The 26,978-nt window shown below is 37.2% G+C and overlaps 1 protein-coding gene across 2 annotated transcripts in view; it reads right to left on the minus strand.

The window, feature by feature from the left end:
• Positions 1 to 26,128, minus strand: part of LOC127812274 (uncharacterized) — a 47,116-nt gene extending 20,988 nt beyond the window's left edge. The window contains exons 1-2 of one of the 2 annotated variants that reach the window (XM_052352670.1): positions 25,775 to 26,128; positions 2,074 to 2,574 (exon numbers count right to left, since the gene is read on the minus strand). In XM_052352670.1, the coding sequence (XP_052208630.1) occupies positions 2,315 to 2,574; positions 25,775 to 26,039 (525 nt within the window). In that variant the 5' untranslated portion in view covers positions 26,040 to 26,128 and the 3' untranslated portion in view covers positions 2,074 to 2,314. Of the gene's footprint in view, positions 1 to 2,073; positions 2,575 to 25,774 lie in introns of those variants that run through there. The other variant, XM_052352669.1, reaches the window with a different exon arrangement.
• Positions 26,129 to 26,978: the final 850 nt, after the last annotated feature.

The raw sequence follows: 26,978 nt of genomic DNA on the forward strand, positions 1-26,978 counted from the left end.
GCTTGAACTTGGGCATAAGGGCATGGCTGAGCACATCTTTAGAAAAAAAGAACCCTCCATGGCTGCCTATTATCAAATATCACCCCCGCCATCTTTTTCTAAAAAACTTCCTCAATTAGCTTCTTGATTTCCAAGCCCCGAGAAGCTAAAAGGGCCTCATGTTTGGAATCTTGTACAAGTCTATGCGCGTCCCTAGTGGAAGTGGTGTTCCCCACTGTTTTTTCTTCTACAATGGCCTTATTTGTGTTCTTGCGCCTTTCTAAGTACAAAATCTTCACAGCAGGGGAAAGTTGTGATTTAGGAGGGCCACTGGAGGCTAAGATGAGTATTGTCGTGGGGGCATTAATGTTTTCCTAAAGGTGTTAATGTGAATTCATAGCCTCGGGTCTTAAGTCTCCTCAGGAGCAGGCAGGAGCACACACTACAACTTAGATAGATGCTTCAAGGTTTTGGGTTTTTTCTCATTGCTTTTCCTTAAATTTTTCATATTTCACTCGATAAATTTAATTATTATCAGTCAAATCAATAGAAGTTGTGAGTATGTGCAAATATCAAGATTAATCTCAAAACTTCTATAAAAGGCCAAAAGCCGAAAGAGATCAAATTGTTGATATCCAAGCAGTGTAGAGCCAATCTAAACCTAGACACACAAAGCCTAACTTCTATTTAGGCAAAAGTTCGTTGCTTGAGTGATAAGTCCTTCATGCTCATCCTTTTTCACTACAAGTCATTATTTGGTCAAGCCTTATGAAGATTTTCTTAAACCATAAATTAGATACAATAGAGTTGAGCAGAGCCAGTCCAACAGAATTGGGGGCCTTAGGTGAAAGGATTTTTTGAGGCCTTTGAGCATTAATTTTTTTATAAAAAAAATAAATAATACATTTTTTTACATAAATATTTTATTATTTTATTAAATAAAAAATAAAATTCAATCAACTATAAAATATAATAATCTTTTAATGATAATAAATTTTCAATTAAAATATAATGTCTCAGATATAAGAAAAAAAAACAAACAACTTACAATAATAAATAAAGAAAAACAAAACTAATTTTTCTTAAAACTCTAAGAAAATTACTGCCAGCAAAAAACTATACATTCATGGGATATTGGGAAAGAAAAGTGGGTTTTATGGGATATTGGAATTTGGGAACACCACAACAACAGTTAAAAATTGGAAAATGGTGAAGGGAAGTTAAAAAAAAATTATAGTGTTTTGTATTTAATTTTTTTAATAAAATATTAATTATTAAAAAATAAAACAAATATACATAAATATTATAAATTTTTAAAATTTAGGGCCTTGTAATTTGGGGGGCCTAATGCCATGGCATACATAGCTTAAGGGTAAGATTGGCCCCGGCCCCGGAGTTGAGTGTTTTATTCATTCATATATTGAAACTCTCTTTTCTTTAAGAGAATGTCAGCAATCATTATATAATTGTATATTTTTCTTTTGAGAAATCATTTAACATTATTTATAAAACTTGTAAAAGGTTACGTTTGATAATTTAAAAAGCAGTGTATTGTTTGGCTAAGCCAAATATAACAACCAACTGTATAGGTCACACCTTATCCTTGAAAACAGTGGTTGTAGCTGAGCTTAAGATGAAATAAAAAGCCAACTGTAGAGGTTACAACTGATTCTGTAAAAGTTGAGATTCCTACTTAACCCATGATAAATGAAGGTTTTAGTTAAACCTGTGAAAACTATATATGGGTTGTAGTTAATCTCTAAAAGTTAAAATCTTTTAATGGGTGTTTTCAAAATTCTTAGTGAGTAACTAAGATAATGAACTAAACTTGTTGGCTGAACCAGTCAAAATATTGTGTTAATGTGATTTGACTTTTATGTCTTTAATGGTATTATTTTTCTCCTACCATAAAATGCTTTCTCATTTGATTTAACTTCATTAGCATCATGCAATATTGCTTTTCTCTTCATTGCATGTATAAATGACTTTTAATCTTTCATGTTTTATATTTACTTCTCAAGTGCATATATTTGTTCATAAGATTTGTATATTAAAATTTAGAAAAGCGAGCAAGATTCTATTGTTGCCATCACAACATTTAAAGAAGAGCAATGACAACTCTGTTGTTATTCATACATATTTATTCTTTGTCTGTCTGAAGTATATTCAAATAAATCTTTATGAAAAATATTTTTAATGTATATAAACTTATATCACTCTGCTTAATCCTTTTATGTTATGAAAAGTATCATTTTAAATCAATTTTGATGCATAATATTTTTAATATTATAAAAATATTAAAAATACTCAAGTCACTCGAGTGATTCTCACAATATTATAGCTTACAGTATGGGCGAGTTCTAGAGTCTTCTTTGCCATGGCCACGATTGACCGTTTCGACTCCATCGAGTAATTTGCCGCCAGATTCTTTCTCCAGTTTGGTGATCCTAGCTTGCAGTGCCTCTATTGCTTGTTTATTGTCCTCGGTTTTCTTCTTCTTCTCGTCCCCTATTGCTTGTTTATTATTGTCCTCGGTTTTCTCCTTCTTCTCGTCCTGAAGCAATCGCGAGAGGATGTTAACAATTGGTGTCGCTCCTGCAGATAGTTCCGGCCGGTTGCAGAGATGTCAATGCCGGGAAAATCAAGTTTGAAGAATTGAAAGTGGAACTGGTTTACAGGTCTGCTCAGAAGGATATATAATACGTGAGAGCATATATATGATCAATTCAGAGAAATTCATCCTCAAGTCCTTAATTGATGCAGTTGATATTATCTTGATTCATCTACACAGACCATAAATGCCAGAAATCTATATTAAAGGCACCTAATGGAAGATGGTAGTATTCTTAAGCTCTAAATTTTCCCTTTGAGTAGAGTATCTCCGGTTATCTATATATATATATATATATATATATATAAAGGCTGAATCTAACATCTTCTTTGATGAGTATTTCAATTTTCTAATTTTATAGTATAAATTTGTGCAAGATAGTTGAGGGAAGACTACCACTTTATATGTTTTTGGCAAATTTGGAGAATTTGAACAACTATCAATCTACAAGTTTATATGGATGTGCACATGAAGGTCAGCAACATATCAAACCCAAGTTTATTTATGCTAATTTTCTTTACATTGTTTTGGTCAGATTTGCTAAATTTATCAAAAGTTAGGTCCGATCTATTTTCAAGCAAATTCATTAAGCAGTGAGCTCATGGACAAACACATGAACGATAGTGATTCATGATGCCTCAAACATGAATCCAAAAACATATTAAGAGGTCTGAACTCATCCTTAATGTCAATGCTTAGAGTATATATATATATATGGGGGTCAACCGTATTTCAAAATGTTATGTCTGCTGCCAAAACTCCAGCCCCTAACATTACTACAGAAGTTTAATGACATTGTTTGATTTTAATATGCAGGCCACTAATGTATAGCTGAATCGTGAAAACACAGTTGTTACTAAATAATTTTTCAAGAATTTAATCAGACCAACTCAACTTTATCTATAAAAAAAATTAAAAAAAAAAATTATGTACCAGAAATAGCAAAGCTTATGCTGGAATAGCCATCTGGGATCTTTTTGTATTCCTCCTTCGACAGATTATGACTCTTAGACTTCTCCTTTGTCCAATATACTAAGTGCAGGTAAGGGAGAATCAATTGTTTCATGAGTGCCAGAACAATTTTCCACTAATACGAAATCTGACTTTGAAGGCTCAGTGTTCAACGAATTTAGAATCAAATTCACGTGTTCAGCCAATAAAATATAGATTAGATTTAAGTTTTATCATTTATTTAAAAAAATTATTGTGTTTATCTTCTCATCATACATTTAATTGTCTATTAATCTAATACAATAAACTTAACAACAAAATAGGAATGATATACCTTGAACTTTACACATCCAAGTAACACTTCATATTCACCTATATATATATATATATATATATATGAAAATTAGTTGGGTGTTGCCAATCATTTAAAAGATTGAAACAAATAAGGGTCCTAAAATTCTCTTCTTTTTTCTCTTTGAATTTTATTTAACTTTCATCAAACATATATGATTTCATAAGTAAAATTTTATCATCAATTTTCTTCAATCCTATGAAGTTTTTACATTCTTACTATTTCTATAATCACTTGGGCATAAATGTGTATGTTTTAGAAATAATTGTATTTTATATGCAAAACAGGAACCTCTAAACTTCACAATCATTCTATCATCTAAAATTTTGAATCATTCAGTGATATATAACAATTATACGTTTTATTTTAGACTAATGTAATTACTGCATCATTTTTGTTCAATACATCATACTTTATGCTAATATTTATTCTATCATTTGCAATGATACAAAGAAACTTTAACAACAAAACATAAGTTGCTTTTAAGACACATACTCCATCATCTGATAATTTCTTATTTCATTATTTGTTCAAATGCTCATAAGTCAAACATAATTAACCAAATCTATGCTTATTTTTTATAGAACAAAAATTGGATAAATGAAGTCATTCCAAGCTTCATCTTTATAAATTTTAACTCTCAATTCTATATATCCATCAATCACACCCTTATATGACTAATATACATACTTATTTATATAGAGTGATTACCATTTTCTTGATTATTATTGCCAACTGTACTAACCTAAATGTTGTATAGATGAATATGCATCCTATACACTACTTCAAGATCTAAAGCCAACAAGAGATGATTGGATAATAAGTATTAGAAAATCAAGAATGTGGGAATCAATCAATCTCAAAAATAACAATGATTTACTTAACTTGGACATGATTTTCATCAATGAAAAGGCAAATTAACAATTACCAATCATATAATTTTGGGTCTACTATAAGAATTGTAAAATATTTGCAAACAAAACTAAAGTTTTTTTTTTAGAATTGCAAGAGAATAGAATGCAAGTAACAATCCGTAAAAATCAAATTAGCAAATACATGCATTTACTGATTGGAGGCTCTATATTTGCAATAAAAAAACTTCAAAGTTGTTGTAACAATAAACAATATCAACCACTTCCTAATAAATACAAGATTTATTTCATTGTTATAACATCTGTTAGAAAATTACATGATGAAACTATTCAAATCCCAAGACATGTATTCCAGTTCGTGACTGCTTCGCAAAAATCAATGACAACACAACACTAACAGGTATGAGAAATTAATAAAAAAATAAAAATATTTTATAATTAGCAATATTTTAAAAACAACTACCAATTCTAATTTCATGTACAAATTATAGATATCATTGACTGCTTGGTAGGAGTCGATAACATTGACCACATTGGCATAGCAAGAATTATTGCAAAAAAGGAACTCTACCAGTAAGATTTTCATTTTTCAAACCTTTTGAAAAATCAAATTTTAGAATATTGCAATCAAGTTGCTATATTATATTTCTTTTCCTATAACTAATTTAGTATCATACAAATTTTGTGGCATCAAGGTAACTACAATAAAAGTGACATTATGGGAAAAACTAGCAAAACCTCTGATTTCAATTTCTGCAATGATAAATATGGTCTTTTCATTATCATTGTCCCTTCTACAACAATTAAAAAATTTCAAGGTAGATAATATTATAAGTAAAAAAAATATTATACTTTACTATTAATTTTTTTAAAAATTGATGCCTTACATTTAAATACTTTTAAAATTTATTATACAAATAACATTATTAACTTTTTGCTATCAATAGGAGACCTTATATTCTTCTCGACAACAACATGTCCAATCTTTATCCCATTATGTAGGGTCGACTACATGAACTTTAGACTTCCATGTATTTCTGTCTTTTGTCATACCTTCATTTAGATTCATACACTTAATATCAAACTTCAATATCTCTCCCAAAGTCTTCTTGGGTCTGTTTTTATCTTTTTTTTGACTAATTGTTTCATTTCATGAACTCTCCTCACAGGAGCATCTCTTGATCTTCTTCTCACATGATCAACCATCTTAGTTTAGTTTCTCCTCGATTGGCACTACTCCTACCTTATTACAAATAACCTCATTTCTAATTTTATCTTTTCTTGTATAGTTGTACATCTATCTTAGCATCCTCATCTTCGCTACACTCTCTTTTGCTCATGCTAATATTTAACTGCCCAACATTCTGAGACATACAACAAAACTAGTCTTATAGTTGTTTTATAGAATTTTTCTTTTAGTTTTAATGAAATTTTACCATCACATAACACCCCCGATACATTTCTCCATTTTAGCCAACTGCTTTAATTCTATGCGTGACATCCTCATGAATTTCTCCATCTTTTTGAATCACTGATTCCAAATATCGAAAATGATATTTTCTTTATATGATTTGGTCTTCCAATTTTATTATTACATCCTCTACTCTTGCATTCTTACTAAATTTACATTCCATATATTATGTTTTCCTTCTACTTAATTTAAATCCCTTAGATTTTAAATTGTTTCTCCACAACTCAAGCTTAGTGTTCACTTTCTTTTTTGTTTCATCCACCAACACTATGTCATTTGTAAATAATATACACCATTGAACCTCTATATGAATGTGTTTAGTGAGTTCATCCATTACTAAAGCAAATAAGTATGGAATTAGTGCAAAACCTTGATGCAATTCCATTGTAAATTTAAACGGTTCAGTATCCCCTTCGTATGTTCTGACCCTTGTCTTTACACCATGATACATGTTCTTAAGGGCTTGTATATAGGTTATTCAGACTCATTTCTTCTCTAAAACCCTCCATAATACTTCTCTAAGGACCCTATCATAGACCTTTTCTAGATCTATAAACACCATATACAGATCAACAATAGAAGCTATATACCTACTGAGACACCTAATGGAAAGGTATCAGGATCATCAGAAGGATCAGGCATGAAACCAAACTAATTTTTCAAGACGTCTGTTTCTTTTCTAAGCCTCTGATTTATTACTCTTTCCCAAAGTTTCATGGTATTACTCATTAACTTAATTCCTCTATAATTTTCACAGTTTTGAACATTTCATTTGTTCTTGTATATAGGAACCAAACTACTCTTCCTCCACTCATCTGGCATTTTTTTTATTTAAGGATCACGTTAAATAATTTCGTTAGGTAGGAGATACCCTCTTCTCCCATGTATTTCCATGCTTCTATTGGTATATTATCTGGTCCCACTGCCTTATGATTTTTCATCTTTTTTAATGATTGACTTATTTCTTTTGAACTTATGTGTCGATAAAATGTATAGCTCACATTCTCTTCGGAATTACTAAGATGTCCCAACCTAACTCTTGTGTCCCCACCATTATTGAAAAATTTTGTGAAATACTCCTTCCATCTCTCCTTAATCGCTCTCTCATTCACTAATATTAGAGAATTATTGTCGCCAGTACGAGAGGGGATGAAACCATTCAAGGAATTGGATGGCGTGGGCAGGGAGTTTAGAAGGACGAAGCCAGTGTTGCCAAGTTTGGATGTGAAATTGTATGGCAATGGTATGCTGATCCAAAAGGTACCAGAGAAACCAAAGAAGTGGTTCGGGGAAATCATGGTGTGGTAGGAAGGAAAAGAGGGTATAGAATGGGTATTCTGGGTGCACTCCAAGGCCACCAAGATGTTGAGAGCCAAAATGGCGAATTGTTTCAAGTTGGTAGTGAAGCATAAGTTTGTGAATTTCTTCTGGGAGGTTAAAGACTCGGGGCCATTCAGGGGGGTAGGATGGTAGTGGCTGAAACATGGCAATGATGGGTATTTGGAGAAGGAATGTTGGTTTAGGTAAAAGGGTTCGGTTGAGGAAGTCGGCTAGGATGTTCTTTTTTCCGAGGATATGCTTTACCATGAATGAGTAGCGAGAGAACCATTCTTGCCATTTGAGAAAGAGAGGAGGAGATAGATCATTTTGTTTGAACTGCAGCATTTTGGGGAATGCAGTCATGTCCATTTGAATTTGGAAGTGATGGTTGACAAGGTGAATCTGGAATTTCTAGATCCCTTTCTTAATAGCTAGAATTTCTTTGAAGGTAGAATGGTAGTGGAATTCACTATCCTTGAAAGCACCGCTTTTGTATCTACAGATGGAGGTGTGTCCATCTTTTTCTTCAAGAAGAATTGCGGACCAATAATGATCACTGACATCTGTTTGGAGGATGCGGGTTCCATCAGAGGGAATGTGCAAAGGGGGAAGGGTAGGAACAATAGTCTTGAGGGTTTTAATAGCTTGAGTATGGGAGGAAGTCCAGGAGGGTCTTTCTTAAGGAGTTACTGGAGAGGGATTTGGGTAAGGTGAGGGACAAAGTCAGCTATGTAATTGACAATGTTGAGGAATTGTTGGACCTGGGTTTTGGTAAGGTGTGAATCAGGGAATTTGTGTAGTTCATGGGCAATATGAGGTTGTAGGGATATTTGGCCATCGGAGATGGTAAGTCCAAGGAAATCAATGGAAGAGATAGCAAGGGTCATCTTCTTGGCGGAGAGCATGACACCATACTGGGTAAGGATAGAATGGAATTTGTGGAGAAGGGCTAAATGATCAAACATGGTGGAGGAGAAGAGTAGAATGTCGTCAATGTAGATAAGGGCATTGGAAAGGATTGGTTGGAAAATTCGGGTCATGACTTTCTGGAAAAGGGAAGGGGTCGTTTTTAGACCAAAAGGCATAATGGTCCATTGGTAATGGAAATTGGGGATGTAGAAGGCAGTTTTAAATCGTTCATCAGGGTGGATGCCTAGTTTCCAGAATCCAGCTTTGAGGTCAAATTTTGAAAAGATTTTGGCGTCGGCCAAATGGGAAAAAAGATCTGGTTTGGTAGGGAGAGGGAATTTGTTATCTATCAAGAAATGGTTGAGAGACTGATAGTTGATAACAAGACGAAGTTTTCCTCTGATTTGGTCAGCTCGTTTGTTGACATAGAAGGCCTGACACACCCACTAGGAGTTGGTGTCTTCTATGAGGTGTTCTTGTTTCAACTGAGTAAGTTCTTGGACAACCAGGGTGTAGTGGTCAGGATTCATGCCAGAATGAGTTGCTTTTGTGGGGTTGATGTCTTCATTTTTCTTAAAAGGAAGGGAAATGAAGAAATCTGGGTTTTGCCAAAGGGGATGAGAACATTTGGTTAGGAATTTAGAATGGGTTTCAGCACAACAGTCTTGGAGAAAGTGGGATTGGATTGTGGATAATTCGGTAAGGCTAAAAAGGTTTTGGGATGACATAAACGGGAGAAAAGATCCTTTATATAAGAGACCTTTGTCGAGGGGTTTGATTCTGGTTTTCCATAATTGGCTAATGATATCCCATCCAAGGATGAGATCTTTTCCAGGGAGAGTAGAGCTAAGGAATTTGTGCTTAATGCGAAGACCAGGGAAGAATTGGAGGTAAACAGGCTTGCTTTTTTGCTCAATGGCGAAAATTTCTCCATTGGCAGCTTGAAAATACTGGTTATGGGGTTTCCAGAAGGAAGGAGGTAAGACAGCAGGGTTAAGAATAGAAGTAGTAGCACCTGTATCAAAAAGGGCAATTACCGCACTTGGTTTGGAGTATTTGTCAGGGTAAATGTGTAGTTTGAGGAAAGGAGTTGGTAATACAGCCTGAATGGGGGAGACTTCATACTGGAGAGAGTCAGATTCAAAAGTTTCAGAGGAGTCTTCGTCCGAGGCATAGGAGATGCCAAAAAGAACTTGAGGGTTTTCTTCATCTGTTTCTGAGAACAAGGACTCCAAGTCAGCATCTTGCAAGGAAACTTTTGTAGCCATTTAGACATGGGAGAGGACTTTCTTTGCTTTGTTGCAGGGGCAATTTTTTGAAAATGACCGGGCTTTCGACAGATAAAACACCTGTCTCCTTTGTTTTAGCCTTTGTGGAACTTACGCTTGAAAAATCTTTTCTTGATAGGAAATTTAGGCTTATGCTGAGGACGGACCTTTTGTCAGAATGTAGAGGGATGGATTTTTTTTGAAATGACGGGTCCGTGACCATTGCAGTCACAAGATTTTTCTTTGCATTTGATTTGCAGATCTGTACGTGAACAGGTTTACGCTAGCTTTGTACTCATTTCCTTGATATCAGCATGTGCTTGTTGTTAAGAACAAAACTGTTGAACAGTTTTCAAGACCATCTGGTGTAATTCTCCAAGGGAAATTGTGGAGAGAGAAAGCTCTTTGTTTTCCAATTGTCGAGACACTTCTTGTCCAAGAGGAGTTGGAATTGAGTTGACGAATTGCTGCTTGAGATTTGGTTCACTCATGCTACTAAGGGCATAAAATCGTCTGGCAATTTCTAGGAAATGTTTGTTTAGATCTTTTGGATGGAAAGAACAACATTTCAGTTGGAAATACTCCTTTCTGGCCGTGTCAGTAACATGAATAGGTTGGCCGAGGAATTCAGTATGAATGTGCACAATACACCTTTCAATAGAGTATTCCGTGAGAATAAGTTGCTTAAGAAAATCATCAAGCTTATCCCACCAATCTCGGAGAATGCCAACAGTTCGAGCAATGAATTGGCAAAAAACATATGGGACAGAGGCATCAGGTTTTTGCATTTCAGCAACACACCAGGCTTGGAATTCTTGAATCCGGGAATACCAATGGGAAGAAGGAATGTCATCAAGGGTAAAACAAGGATGAGAGTTCATGGAGGAGGGAATAGGAGTCGGGGGATCAAAAAAGGTGGAATAGGCAGTATCAGCAGTATTGCGGGGAAGTGATTCAGGGTGATTGCTAGGGTTAAGCGATGGTTCATATTCTCCTAGATTAGGGTTGGTGTGGTATCCAAAAGTATTAGGCTTAAGGTAGGGGCAGTTGTAGAATCTTCAGTAGCGAAAGCAAGAGGAGTTGTTTCGTCTTCTGACGTATCTATTGGTTCAGAATCTATAGGAAATAGAGAGATAGGGTGAGTCATCATTTGGGGGGGATTTTTGTGAAGAGGTTGAAGGGTTTGGAGGAGGTTGATGAAAAGTTGGTTTAGGTCGTTGTGGTTTTGGTGAAGTGAATTTGGTAGAATCTCCATAGAGACCTTTGATTGCCTGAACATTTGCCTCATAATGAGATTTGTCACGCTAGTAGTTTAGATATCCTTTTGAAGGACCAGAAGTAGAAGATCCTTGATATCTTTGGGATTTTCTTTCCATTTCAACTGCAAGCGGGTAGTTTTGGCGTAGCCGCTTAAGCTCTTATTCTTGTTGGTAAAAATTTTGTCAGTCAATCTTCATCTGGGTGATCTCAATCTGGAGGTCATGAATTCTTTTTTCCATCAGTTGTAGAGGATGTAGGATAGCTGGGAGGACCTTATCTCAATTTTGGTTTCAAGGCGGGTTTGAGATTGAGCAATTCTGCTGAGCATGGTATTTTGAGAAACAACATTTTGGGACTGACAATTCAAAACTTGTTCTGCGGGAGAGGCTTTTATAGGGGTACCATCGAAATGAACAATATTTGGGTTTTTGACTTTCCAAGCATAGGAAATATACTAGGCAGTATCTTCTCGGGTTTCAAGAGGGGGAAAATTCTGGTGATAAGTTGAGGAGGAAGGGTGATCAGGTTGAACCATAGCAAGGGTAGGGCATGTGAGGGGTAAAATAGGAATGGAAGGGGTTTTAGGCTTCCATTGTTCGAGAGGTTTTCTGAAGGGTTGGGGTTTAGGTGGAGGGGGAGGTAAATCATCTTCATCGGTATCCCATCCAGAAGGGATGATAGGAACTGAGGATTTAGAGGGAGGTGTGAACTTGACATAATAGTCAAATTTGCCTGAGGGTTCTCCCAAGAGACCAATAGATGGGTCGTCTTTGTCATAGCGATCTTTGAAAGATGTCTGCGGGGGTTTACAAGTCAGCTTTGGGGATGTTGGTTTAGACACTATCATGGCATCAAACCGATAGATATCCTGGAGGCAAGATCAAGTAAGATCATAGTCCTGAAGGGCAACTAATTCTTTAAGACAAGTGTCACAGCCCCATTCTTCAGTGTCTATCTCAAGACCGTCAGGGAGAATGATATGATGTCTTTCCATTACCCATCGAGGAATTGGGGTTCCATCAGCACAAAATTCAGTGATTTCTTTGGATCCAGTTTGATCTAGGTGATAGGTTTCAACAGGCTGAATAGTGAACTGGGTAGAAAAACATTAAGGAGTTGCAACTTCTTTGCTCCTTTGGAATGTAATTTCAACAGATCCATCAGGTTTGGTATTATAAAGCGGATCGGAAGATTGGATTGGTTCAGCGTTTCGGCCTCCTTGGTGGTATTTCTCATAATCAATAACCCACGCATCAGGAAGAATCTTAACGAGTTCTTCTCGAGACAGTTGTCGGGGAACATGGATGCAACTTGGGACTTGGTTAGAGTCAACTTGAAGGAGGAGGGCATCTGACTGGTTGTGAGAGAGAGCGAGATCCAGGGCATGATTCTGGACTCGATAGGCCATCTGGTAATGAAGGGTAGCATCATAAGTTGGGACGCTGGGTTTGGCTCCAGCAATCTGTATCTGGACTTTGAAGGTTTGGAGAAGTTGGGGGTCACAGATTGGCATGTTAAAATTGGGAAAAAGGGTCACAAATATGGTGCCAGAGTTAAGAGTGATTTCAACTGTACCGATGCAAGCATGTTGGTAAGTTGCAAATCGAGAGTCAAGAAGGGCAATTCTCGAGGTGGTTGGTAAGCCTTTATGGCCATGAAAAGTGAGGGCAAGACGGATATAACCAAAGTGGATATGGGTATATCCTTCTCGTAACCAAACAGGGGGCATATGAGCAGGGAGTTCAAGATTGACAAAGTGCTCTTGCTGTTGCGAGGGAATAAGGCACTGGTCAAACTTAGTAGCTTGAATGTATTCTTTGACCTGGGATCTGGGAGTAGAGGGAGAGATGAGAGTTTTCATTTTTCGGACAAGAGAGGTGGAGGGTGCTCTGGTGAAAGTAGAGTAGGGATTGACAAGAGGAATTTCTGTAACTGGGATTCGAGAGTCATCCGGCAGATAGTTGATCTCATAGAGGGAGTCTATCTGAGAAGATGTTGAATTTCTGGAAGAAGAAGCAATAGAATCAATACGAGACGGTGGTGGTGGTAATAGAGGATTCATAATGGTAAATAGAGTTTCTGATTTCAGACTCGTCTTCTTACTAGCATATGAACAACCATGAGAGATGAGGTATAACAGAGATAAGAGTTGTATAGGGCGTTGTATCTAGATCCACTGTGTATGGTTAACACACTTTGTGCCAGTAGCACGCAGGTTCTAGTTTCTAGCCAAATATACTTCCCAAATTTTTGGGTAGGCTCTGATACCAGAATACCCATTCTATACCCTCTTTTCCTTCCTACCACACCATGATTTCCCTGAACCACTTCTTTGGTTTCTCTGGAACCTTTTGGATCAGCATACCATTGCCATACAATTTCACATCCAAACCTAGAAACACTGGCTTCATCCTTCTAAACTTCTTGCCCACGCCATCCAATTCCTTGAATGGTTTCATCCCCTCTTGTATTGGCGTCAATACTTCTCCAGTATTTCCCTCCGCAACGAAAACCTTCAAACTGCCCCCCCAGAAATGGTATATCATCCTCTTGTCACCCGAACCAAATGGTTTGCCACAAATGTTCCAACCGTAGAATCATCCCGGTATACCTCCACATTTCAAGACTATGCATTTTTCCCCTTCAATCTCCATTCTGAATGGCAGACTCACCTCAAAGAATTCAGAGAGCTCCAGCGTCAACTCTCCATCCTCAACAAGACCATTCCTCCTCAGATTTAGCCTAACATCGAAGAAGACGCTCCATGGGAACAATTCCCTCCCAGGTGTACAAAAAAGATAAACAAAGCCCAATTCGACTATCTCCAGAGTATCTCAGCCCCAGATCAAGCCCAAAGTAGTGGCTCGACCCAACCAGAAGAACCGGCCCAAGCCCACATTGAAGACTTATGGTGGAAACGTTTGGGTATGCCTTCTGACCCATACGATTAAGATGAACCAGGCCCAGAATGTAATCTTGGAACGCCTTGAAGCCCAGCCTAACAACCAGGCCCAAGACTTCTCTAGCTCAATCCAAAGAACAACGTCAACCATGACGACTACTAGTACTTTATTGCTTTTCCTGTACTTGTCGGACGCATGCTCTTTTAGTCAAAAGCAGCATGTGACCTTGTATGTGTGCTCTCTCTTTTCACCAAAAGTAGTTTGGCTTCTTGTGTATTTTCTTTATGTCAGTCAGAGCATCCTATGCTCTCGGTGTGTGTGTCTCAGGCTTTTCCTTATCTATAAAAGGAAGCCTTTGCATCCCTTGTCTATAAAACTCTGCCCCTTATCTGAAATAACATTATGTATTTTCTCCATGTTGCTCTAAACCTCTTTCTGTTTTTGGTTTCTCACTTCTATTCTTGTTTGGCTATGTCCGTACCATGAGCATTGTACTTATGGCTAGTATGCTCTGCAGTTGCCTCCTCGAAGGATCCTCTATATCAGAACGTCCGCTGTACAAACTGCTATGATCCGATATACCGGGGGTGGCCTTGTGCATGGTCCTATCTCCGGCGTACTCTGGTATCAGAGCCTACCCGAAAATTTGGGAAGTATATTTGGCTGGAAACTAGAACCTGCGTGCTACTGGCACAAAGTGTGTTAACCATACATAGCGGATCTAGATACAACGCCCTGTACAACCCTTATCTCCGTTATACCTCATCTCTCAAGCTTATTCATATGCCAGCAAGAAGACGAGTCTGAAATCAGAAACTCTATTTACCATTATGAATCATCTGTTACCACCACCACCGTCTCGTACTGATTCTATTGCTTCTTCTTCCAGAAATTCAACATCTTCTCAGATAGACTCCCTCTATGAGATCAACTATCTGCCGGATGACTCTCGAATCCCAGTTACAGAAATTCCTCTTGTCAATCCCTACTCTACTTTCACCAGAGCACCCTCCACCTCTCTTATCCGAAAAATGAAAACTCTCATCTCTCCCTCTACTCCCAGATCCCAGGTCAAAGAATACATTCAAGCTACTAAGTTTGACCAGTGCCTTATTCCCTCGCAAATGCAAGAGCACTTTGTCAATCTTGAACTCCTTGCTCATATGCCCTTTGTTTGGTTACGAGAAGGATATACCCATATCCACTTTGGTTGTATCTGTCTTGCCCTCACTTTTCATGGCCATAAAGGCTTACCAACCACCTCGAGAATTGCCCTTCTTGACTCTCGATTTGCAACTTACCAACATGCTTGCATCGGTATAGTTGAAATCACTCTTAACTCTGGCACCATATTTGTGACCCTTTTCCCCAATTTTAACATGCCAATCTGTGACCCTCAACTTCTCTAAACCTTCAAAGTCCAGATACAGATTGCTGGAGCCAAACCCAGCATCCCAACTTATGATGCTACCCTTCATTACCAGATGGCCTATCGAGTCCAGAATCATGCCTTGGATCTCGCTCTCCCTCACAACCAGTTAGATGCCTTCCTCCTTCAAGTTGACTCTAAGTCCCAAGTTGCATCCATGTTCCCCGACAACTGTCTCGAGAAGAACTCGTTAAGATTCTTCCTGATACGTGGGTTACTGATTATGAGAATTACCACCAAGGAGGTCGAAACGCTGAACCAATCTAATCTTCCGATCCGCTTTATAATACTAAACCTGATGGATTTGTTGAAATTACATTCCAAAGGAGCAAAGAAACTGCAGCTCCTTCATGTTTTTCTACCCAGTTCACTATTCAGCCTGTTGAAACCTATCACCTGGATCAAACTGGATCCAAAGAAATCACTGAATTCCGTGCTAATGGAACCCCAGTTCCTCGATGGGTAATGGAAAGACATCATATCATTCTCCCTGACGATCTTGAGATAGACCCTGAAGAATGCCGCTGTGACACTTGTCTTAAAGAATTAGCTGCCTTTGAGGACGATGATCTTACTTGATCTTGCCTCTAGGATATCTATCGGTCTGATGCCATGACTGTGTCTAAACCAACATCCCCAAAGCAAACTTGTAAACCGCATACATCTTTCAAAGATCACTATGACAAAGACGACCCATCTATTGGTCTCTTGGGAGAACCCTCAGCAAATTTGACTATTATGTCAAGTTCACACCTCCCCATAAATCCTCAGTTCCTATCATCCCTTCTGGATGGGATACCGATGAAGATGATTTACCTCCCCCTCCACCTAAACCCCAACCCTTTAGAAAACCTCTCCAACAATGGAAACCTAAAACCCCCTCCATTCCCATTTTACCCCTCACATGCCCTACCCTTGCTATGGTTCAACCTGATCACCCTTCCTCCTCAACTTATCACCAGAATTTTCCCCCTCTTGAAACTCAAGAAGATACTGCTCAGCATATTTCCTATGCTTGGAAAGTCAAAAACCCAAATATTGTTCGTTCCGATGGTACCCCTACAAAAGCCTCTCCCGCAGAACAAGTTTTGAATTGCCAGTCCCAAAATGCTGTTTCTCAAAATACTATGCTCACCAGAATTGCTCAATCTCAAACCCGCCTTGAAACCAAAATTGATAAGGTCCTCCCAGCTGTCCTACATCCTCTACAGCTGATGGAAAAAAGAATTCATGACCTCCAGATTGAGATCACCCAGATGAAGATTGACCGACAAAATTTTTACCAACAAGAACAAGAGCTTAAGCGCCTACGCCAAAATTACCCGCTTGTAGTTGAAATGGAAAGAAAATCCCAAAGATATCAAGGATCTTCTACTTCTGGTCCTTCAAAAGGATATCTAAACTACTGGCGTGACAAATCTCATTATGAGGCAAATGTTCAGGCAAACAAAGGTCTCTATGGAGATTCTACCAAATTCACTCCGCCAAAACCACAACGACCTAAACCAACTTTTCATCAACCTCCTCCAAACCCTTCAACCTCTTCACAAAAATCCCTCCAAATGATGACTCACCCTATCTCCCCATTTCCTACAGATTCTAAACCAACAAATACCTTAGAAGACGAAACAACTCCTCTTGTTTTTGCTACTGAAGATTCTACAGCTGCCCCTACCTTAAGCCCCAATACTTTTGGATACCACACCAACCCTGATCTAGGAGAATATGAACCATCCCTTAACCCTAGCAATCACCCTGAATCACCTCCTCGCAATACTACTGATACTGCCTATTCCACCTTTTTGGTATTCTTAGATTCAAGAATTCCAAACATGGTGTGTTGCTGAAATGCAAAAACCTGATGCTTCTGTCCCATATGTTTTTTACCAATTCATTGCTTGAATTGTTGGCATTCTCCGAGATTGGTGGGATAAGCTTGATGATTTTCTTAAGCAACTTATTCTCACGGAATACTCTATTGAAAGGTGCATTGTGCACATTCATACTGAATTCCTCGGCCAACCTATTCATGTTACTGACATGGCCAGAAAGGAGTATTTCCAATTGAAATGTTGTTCTTTCCATCCAAAAGATCTGAACAAACATTTTCGAGAAATTGCCAGACGATTTTATGCCCTTGGTGGCATGAGTGATCCAAATCTCAAGCAGCAATTCATCAACTCAATTCCAACTCCTCTTGGACAAGAAGTGTCTCGACAATTGGAAAACAAAGAGCTTTATCTCTCCACAATTTCTCTTGGAGAATTACACCAAATGGTCTTCAAAACTGTTCAATAGTTTTGTTCTCAACAACAAACACATGCTAATATCAAGGAAATGAGTACAAAGCTAGCGAAAGCCTGTACACGTACAGATCTGTAGATCAAATGCAAAGAAAAATCTTGTGACTGCAATGGTCACCAGACCCATCATTTCAGAAAAATCCATCCCTCTACATTCCGACGAAAGGTCCGTCCTCAGCATAAGCCTAAATTTCCTATAAAGAAAAGATTTTTCAAGCACAAGTTCCACAAAGGCTAAAACAAAGGAGACAGGTGTTTTATCTGTCGAAAGCCCAGTCTTTTTGCAAAAAATTATCCCCGCAACAAAGCAAAGAAAATCATCTCCCATGTCCAAATGGTTACAAAAGTTTCCTTGTAAATGCTGACTTAGAAACAGATGAAGAAAACCCTCAAGTTGTTTTTGGCATCTCCTATGCCTCGGACGAAGACTCCTCTGAAACTTCTGAATCTGACTCCCTCCAGTATGAAGTCTCCCCTATTCAAGCTGTGTTACCAACTCCGTTCCTCAAACTACACATTTACCCAGACAAATACTCCAAACCAAGTGCGGTAATTGCCCTTTTTGATACAGGTGCTGCTACTTCCATTCTTAACCCTGCTGTCTTACCTCCTTCCTTCTGGAAACCCCATAACCAGTATTTCCAAGCTGCCAATGGAGAAATTTTCGCCATTAAGCAAAAAAGCAAGCCTGTTTACCTCCAATTCTTCCCTGGTCTTCACATTAAGCCCAAATTCCTTGGCTCTACTCTCCCTAGAAAAGATCTCATCCTTGGATGGGATATCATTAGCCAATTATGGAAAACCAGAATCAAACCCCTCGACAAAGGTCTCTTATATAAAGGATCTTTTCTCCCGTTTGTGTCATCCCAAAACCTTTTTAGCCTCATCGAATTATCCACAATCCAATCCCGCTTTCTCCAAGACTGTTGTGCTGAAACCCATTCTGAATTCCTAACCAAATGTTCTCATCCCCTTTGGCAAAACCCAGATTTCTTCATTTCCCTTCCTTTTAAGAAAAATGAAGACATCAACCCCACAAAGCAACTCATTTTGGCATGAATCCTGACCACTACACCCTGGCTGTCCAAGAACTTACTCAACTGAAACAAGAACACCTCATAAAAGACACCACCTCCCAGTGGGCGTGTCAGGCCTTCTATGTCAACAAACGAGCTGAACAGACCAGAGGAAAACTCCATCTTGTTATCAACTATCAGCCTCTCAACCATTTCTTGGCAGACAACAAATTCCCTCTCCCTACCAAACCAAATCTTTTTGCCCATTTGGCTGATGCCAAAATCTTTTCAAAATTTGACCTCAAAGCTAGATTTTGGAAACTAGGCATCCACCCTGATGAACAATTTAAAACTGCCCTCTGCATCCCCAATTTCCATTACCAATGGACCGTTATGCCTTTTGGTCTAAAAATGGCCTCTTCCATTTTCTAGAAAGCCATGACCCGGATTTTCCAACCAATCCTTTCCAATGCCCTTATCTACATTGACGACATTCTACTCTTCTCCTCCACCATGTCTGATCATTTAGCCCTTCTCCACAAATTTCATTCTATCCTTACCCAGTATGGTATCATGCTCTCCGCCAAGAAGATGACCCTTGCTGTCTCTTCCATTGATTTCCTTGGACTTACCATCTCTGATGGCCAAATATCCCTGCAACCTCATATTGCCCATGAACTACACAAATTCTTTGATTCACACCTTACCAAAACCCAAGTCCAACAATTCCTCGGCATTGTCAATTACATAGCTGACTTTGTCCCTCACCTTACCCAGATCCTCCGCCCTCTCCAACGACTCCTTAAGAAAGACCCCCCTGGACTTCCTCCCATACTCAAGCTATTAAAACCCTCAAGACTATTGTTCCTACCCTTCCCCCTTTGCACATTCCCTCTAATGGAACCCGTATCCTCCAAACAGATGCCAGTGATCATTATTGGTCCACAATTCTTCTTGAAGAAAAAGATGGACACACCTCCATCTATGGATACAAAAGCGGTGCTTTCAATGATAGTGAATTCTACCACCATTCTACCTTCAAAGAAATTCTAGCTGTTAAGAAAGGGATCCAAAAATTCTAGATTTACCTTGTCAACCATCACTTCCAGATTCAAAAGGACATGGCTGCATTCCACAGAATGCTGCAGTTTAAACAAAAGGATCTACGTCCTCCTCTCCTTCTCAGATGGCAAGAATGGTTCTCTCGTTACTCATTCACAATAAAGCATATCCCTGGAAAAAAAAACATCCTGGCCGACTTCCTCAGCCGACCCCTTTTACCTAAACCAACATTCCCTCTCCAAATACCCATCATTGCCATGTTTCAGCCACTACCATCCTACCCCCCTGAATGGCCCCGAGTCTTTAACCTCCCAGAAGAAATTCACAAACTTATGCTCCACTACCAACTTGAAACAATCCGCCATTTTGGCTCTCAACATCTTGGTGGCCTTAGAGTGCACCCAGAATACCCATTCTATACTCTCTTTTCCTTCCTACCACACCATGATTTACCCGAACCACTTCTTTGGTTTCTCTGGTACCTTTTGGATCAGCATACCATTGCCATACAATTTCACATCCAAACCTGGCAACACTGGCTTCGTCCTTCTAAACTCCCTACCCACGCCATCCAATTCCTTGAATGGTTTCATCCCCTCTCGTATTGGCGACAATACTTCTCTAGTATTTTGCTCCGCAACCAAAACCTTCAAACTGCCCCCCAGAAATGGTATATCATCCTCTTTTCACCCAAACCAAATGGTTTGCCACAGATGTTCCAACCAAAGAATCATCCTAGTATACCTCCACCTTTCAAGACTATGCATTTTTCCCCTTCAATCTCCATTCCGAATGGCAGACTCACCCCAAAGAATTCAGAGAGCTCCAGTGTCAACTCTCCATCCTCAACAAGACCATTCCTCCTCAGATTTGGCCAAGCATCGAAGAAGACGCTCCATGGGAACAATTCCCTCCCAGGTGTACAAGAAAGATAAACAAAGCCCAATCCGACTATCTCCAGAGTATCTCAGCCCCAGATCAAGCCCAAAGCAACGACTCGACCCAACCAAAAGAATTGGCCCAAGCCCACATTGAAGACCCATGGTGGAAACGTTTGGGTATGCCCTCTGACCCATAAGATTCAGATGAACCAAGCCCAGAATGTAATCTTGGAACGCCTTAAAGCCCAGCCCAACAACCAGGCCCAAGACTTCTCTAGCTCAGTCCAAAGAACAACGTCAGCCATGACGACTACCAGCATTTTATTGCTTTTCCTGTACTTGTCGGACGCATGCTCTTTCAGTCAAAAGCAGCACGTGACCTTGTCTGTGTGCTCTCTCTTTTCACCGAAAGTAGTTTGGCTTCTTATGTATTTTCTTTATGTCATTCAGAGCATCCTATGCTCTCGATGTGTGTGTCTCAGGCTTTTCCTTGTCTATAAAAGGAAGCCTTTGCATCCCTTGTAGGAGATCGAAAAACTCCACCCTTTATCTGAAATAACATTATGTCCTTTCTCCATGTTGTTCTAAACCTCTTTCTGTTTCTAATTTCTTACTTCTATTCTTGCTTGGCTATGTCCGCACCATAAGCACTGTACTTATGGCTAGTATGCTCTGCAGTTGCCTCCTCGGAGGATCCTTTGCATCAGAACGTCCCCTGTACAAACTGTTATGATCCGATATACCGGGGGTGGCCTTGCACATAAAAGGATAGGGCTTGAAGAGGCTAGCAGGCCAAAGAGTCGTTCAAAGGCCCGTCGCCCAGTCATACCTTGTGCATGGTCCTGTCTCCGGCGTATGCTTGTAACCTTGCTTCACTAACAACTCTTTTTGTACATTTTTTGCTTCTTTATAATTTTTTAGGTTTTTTTCATTGTTGCACTGATATACAGCCTTATAGTAAGTTTTCTTACTTCTAATTTTCAATTGTACCTCTTCAATCCACCACCAAGACTCCTTATGGTTTGGGGCTCTACCATTTCTCTCCAATGACTACCTTTACCGTGCTTCTCAGGGCAGTAGTCATTTCCCTCCACATTTAGTTTGCCTGTCTTTCTCCATTTCATTCTCTTCTACCTTTTAATTTTTTTTGAAAATTAATTGTTTCTCTCATTTTAAATCCCACCACTTAATTCTTGGATTTTGTTTTATATGATTTTTTCTCTTCCAATTATATTATAGGTTAACCTTTTACCACATCATAATTTCATTCTTTTATGGACTTGCGTAAATAGCTCAAGAAGTTGCATCACATTTACATCACATATTTTCTACAACTAGAGTAGAAATTCAAGTTATTGAAAGCAAGGAAAACCTCCAAGTTCCATTAGAGGAACAAATGTTTATCAATAAAAATTGGCTTAATTCTTGGGTGCAATAAAGAATGCAAATATTCATTGATCAAGTAAAAAGAAAAATGAAATTAAGCCAATTTTTTTATTAAATTACTTTTTAAAATAAAATTAATTAATCATGACATTTCATGTACAAGATACATTTTAGAGTGACTGACAATACTAAAGATACAACATTTGTGATCTTCAATAAAGAAGCAGAAAGATTACTAAATAGCTTTGCTAATAAACTTCTAAACAGATTAGGTTCACATAGTTTAACTTTGTCGGTACGAATTCAAAACTTATCGAGAAAAACCTTTGTGTTCAAAATAAAAGTCAATCATTATAATTTAATGGAAAGATTGGGAAACTACACTATCTTGAAAATTTACGAACTGGATGAAAACTAGAATCAAACTACAGCTTCTAATAAGCAAAAAAGGTATCAATATGTTTTCCTCAAGATTTTACAAAAAAAAAAAACTTATGATAGGAATCCTTTATTTTAAAAATTGTACATTACTAATCATCGGTTGCAGATCAAAGAAAGCAAAGAATCTAAACTTCAAGAACTTGAAGGGTTTGAGGTAATTCTTTTTTTTATTTATTAAAATCAATTTTCTTAATCAAAAAAGTTATTTACAAAATTTTCAATTAAAAAAATTGCAGGATTTCCAACATCACTTGGAAATTTCAAATATTTTAGAACTAAAAATAAAGGACAAAGTGGAACTAGACCAAGACAATGAAGACGAAAATGAACGACAAAACAAAAATAAAAAGAGAAAATTAATCTACTCGGATTAGATATCATGTAAGATAGAGTATTATAACTTTTATGAGAAATGTTTTTGTAATTCAATAACATGTAACTACAAATTCAGTTTAATTGTAAATTTTATTAAGTATTTTTAATAAATATACGGAACTACATACTCTTGTATTACAAGTCATTATTTAAAAAAAAAATTAGTCTATTATTACTTAAACTTTTATGATGGAAAATCTACGTGTGGTTGAGATGTTGAATATAATGGCTATAGTGTTGCTTTACTCATGACGGTTTGCAAATAGGCCAGACATTATAACAATTGTATTAAGTACAAATCCAAATGCATAAACATGTGATGGTTTCTTGGGTTATTTATTTTTAAAAAAATATGAAATTAGGGTTATAATCAACCTAAGCCAAGTCAACACAATGCCAGACTCGAGCTCAACGCAATTACAAAGTTCAAAACTCCACTTGAGCTTGATTGAGTTTTATTTCTACATCTCAAGCTCAACTCGGTGAAGTACTCCAAAACTTAGAGGTCAATTTGGATCAACTCAATAACTCAAAGAAAACTTTTCTAATAATTTTAAAATTGAATTTGAATCGAGTCAATCTCAAGTCCTTTTCAAGTTAATATCTAATAGCTCACGAGTTTGCAGATATCATTTACACTCATGGATGGACTTTTGCTAATTAAAATGCAATAAAATCAATTACAAATTACGCTATAAGTATGTCTTATATCTTAAACACATTGAAACAGTGTTATCAAACCTGACCCGAAGCTTGACCTGGTAAGTAGACTGGGTTAATGGGTTAGTTATGAGAAAATATCTCTTATAATACGATGTGTGTATGATTCAGCAAACTCTACAACAATAGAAGAATATTGAGTAAAATTTTTTAAGGTTGATGATATATCAGGGCTTGGACTTTTTACTGAGCTTAAAAACATGTTGACCAATCTTGAGTTTGACATTGATGATATAAAAGGTCAAGGGAAACATAAAGGTGTACAGACAAAATTACTTGAAATAAATTCAAGGGTTTTCTATACTCCATGTGGTTGTCATAGTCTTAATTTGATATTATGCAATATGGCAAATTGTTGTCCTAAAGTTATGTCATTTTTGGAGTGATACAACGCATCTATACATTATTTTCTTCATCTACCAAGCGGTGGAAAATTTTCAAAGATCATGTGAAAAGTCTTACACTTAAGTCATTATCACAAACACGTTGAGAAAGTCATGTTGAAAGTGCTAGGCCTATAAAAGAGTAAATTGTACAAATAAGAGATGTTTTATTTGACTTGATAGATACTAGTGAAGATCCTAAAACAAGGAGCGAAGTTGAGTCCTTAGCAACATATGAACTTTAGAATTTTGAGTTTTTGTTTGGCATGGTAATTTGGTACAAGTTGTTGCACGCAAATAAATTTCTTCAAGTTGAAAATATGGATATTAATGTGCTATCAGTCTTTTAAAATGACTTCTTTTGTTTCTTGATGACTATAGAGAATTTGGATTTGATAAGGCTATGGTTGAAGTGAAACAAATGGGAAATGAAATGAGAGTTGAAGGTGTATTTCGAGAAAAACGCATGATTCGAAGAAAGAAAAAATTAATGAGGATGTAAATGATGAGGTAACACAATCAACAGAAGATTGTTTAGAGTAAATTATTTCCTCTTCATAATTGATCAACCTCGTTCTTCACTTCAAACTAAATTTGAACAATTTCAAAAATATGAGGAAACATTTGGATTTTTGTTTAATTTGGAGAGGTTGAATTGTGCGGAGAGGTTGAACTGTGCTGATGATGATACTTTATTGGGGTTTTGTAAGAATCTTGAAAAATCCTTGACACATAATGATTATTTCGATATTGATGGAGATGATTTATTTTCGGAGTTGACAGTCTTGAAATACTCTTTACCTATATAAACAAAAAAATAATAATAATTGATGTGGTGAACTATTTGAAGAGAATGAATGGGTGTTTCCCAAATGTTTTTGTTGCTTACAGAATTTTGCTAACTATACGAGTTACAGTTGCATCTGCCGAAAGAAATTTCTCCAAGTTGAAGTTAATTAAGACTTATCTTCACTCAACTATGTCATAAGACAGAATGGATTGGCTATGCTGTCTATTGAAAAAAAAAATACTCGAACAACTTGATTAATATTTTTACGTCTAAAATTGCAATGAGAGTAGTTTTTAATTGATCATTTAGAAAATTTTTGATTTTATTTTTTGATATGTATGAATATTTATTTATTTTTTTGATACTTTAATATAAAAATATAAAATTTAAATGTACACTATGATTCAAGGGGTCTATTTTTACATTTTGACTCAAGATTCCAAAATCTCAGGTATGACACTGGGGTAGAGATCATCGACAATGTAAAAAAAAAAAACGGAGAGATAAAAGAGGTAGAGATCATCAACAATGTAAAGAAAAAAGAGAGATAAAAGAGGAGAGAGAAAAAGAAAGGGAAGAGATGAGATAGCATACATAAAAATAAAATAGTCACGGAGGATACATGTTATTTTTAAGCCATTAATGTAATTTAATTAAATCATGTTATTTTTAAAAATATAAATCATTAATGTAATTTAATGAAATCTCATTTATTTTTTTACTTTTTGTCCATTGAGGAGGGTTCCCCGTTAAACTACAACAATCACCTGAGTTGTCTTTACCTCTTTATTGCTTCTTCCTCTTCTGTTGTAAATTTTCTCAATTTTACTTAAATTATTTCTGAAAAATCATCTAAAAATATCTAAGTCTAAAAAATAATAAAATGATATTTTCTCTGATCCTCATCATAGCAACTGTTACTGCATGAAATTAGAGGCGCTTTCAAAATTTTCATAATTTAAAGTAATTATTATAAAACAAACGCAAATTAAGTTAAACCTAAAAACCAAGAGACAAGATATTAATAAGAGTGTAGAAGCGCGCAACGAGTACGAAGAAAGAAAGAAGTTAGGTTAGTTGGTTAAAGCGTACCGGGGATGTATTTGATGCCCTCTTGGAAGCCATAGAAAGCGGCGTTTTTGGCCAAACGGCCGATCTTGGCCCGATCTTCGTCGTTGGCCAGGTGGTGGTTCACCCTGTTAACGACGACGTTATCTCTGACAGCCCGTTCCACCTTTCCGACGGCCGTCCAGGCGAAATTGTATGAGCTGCGGCACACTCCCTTCACGGAACTCAGATCGGGTGCGTTTCGCTTCACTGTCTCGGTGGTTGCGCTGATGAAATCCCACATTCCCATCTCTTTCTCTCTGAAACGATAAAAAGTGAAGTGAAAATGAATTCCTGGTTCCTGTATTTGTAAAGTAAATTCCTAGTTTCAAAGCAAATTCCTAGTTTCAAAGGCAGAATAGTACTATAATGTAATGAAATATTAAGAAATGAATAAAAAGATTAATATAAGTATAATTACAAGAGGACCATAATTGCCAAAGTCAAGGACCTTCCAATGCCATGTTTTATCATAGATATCATTTGTTAAAATAGGTTAGATAAAATTATATTAAAATATTTTTTTAAATTAAGATATAGAATGATTAAGATAAGCCTATAAGTATTTTAAGATTTTTATCAAATTATTTGTTAAATTTTTTGGAATATACTAAATGATATATGTGTCATTTTTTCTTAGTAAAAAACATAAAAATGCCCCTCAACTTCAAGTTGAACCTAACCTATTGTGCCCCTTAACTTTCAATTTTGAACCTATTGTGCCTTTCAACTTCTAATTTTGTAACAATCACACACTTGAGGTCCAGTGAAAATAGCATGTGAGTTACTTGCGCAGTCTGACATAGACCCCAAATTGATAAAGCCAATAAGAAGGCGCCACGTGTCTCGATGCTACAAGAGAAGAGACGGAGTCAGCAACAGGCAATGTGACACTGCAAGAAAGAAGGCAAACGACACAACAGAGGGCAGCGATAGACAACAAAACGTTGCAAGAGAGGAGGCGGATGACAAGGTTTGGTGTCGTCATCAATTCACAAACACAAATTGGGCTGAGCCGCCGTTCGATTCACGAACACGAATCGACGCTTTCGTGCTCGATGCCACCATTTCCATGCAACACGAATCGTCGCTACAGAAGAGGAAGGTGAAGACATCGAAGGAGGAATGTGGTACTTGGTATAACTGTAACATCCCTGACTTTGAAATAATTAATTTATGGGTTTAAGGT

This window comes from Diospyros lotus, chromosome 10 (assembly GCF_014633365.1).
Source record: "Diospyros lotus cultivar Yz01 chromosome 10, ASM1463336v1, whole genome shotgun sequence".
NCBI classification, from domain to species: Eukaryota; Viridiplantae; Streptophyta; class Magnoliopsida; order Ericales; family Ebenaceae; genus Diospyros; species Diospyros lotus.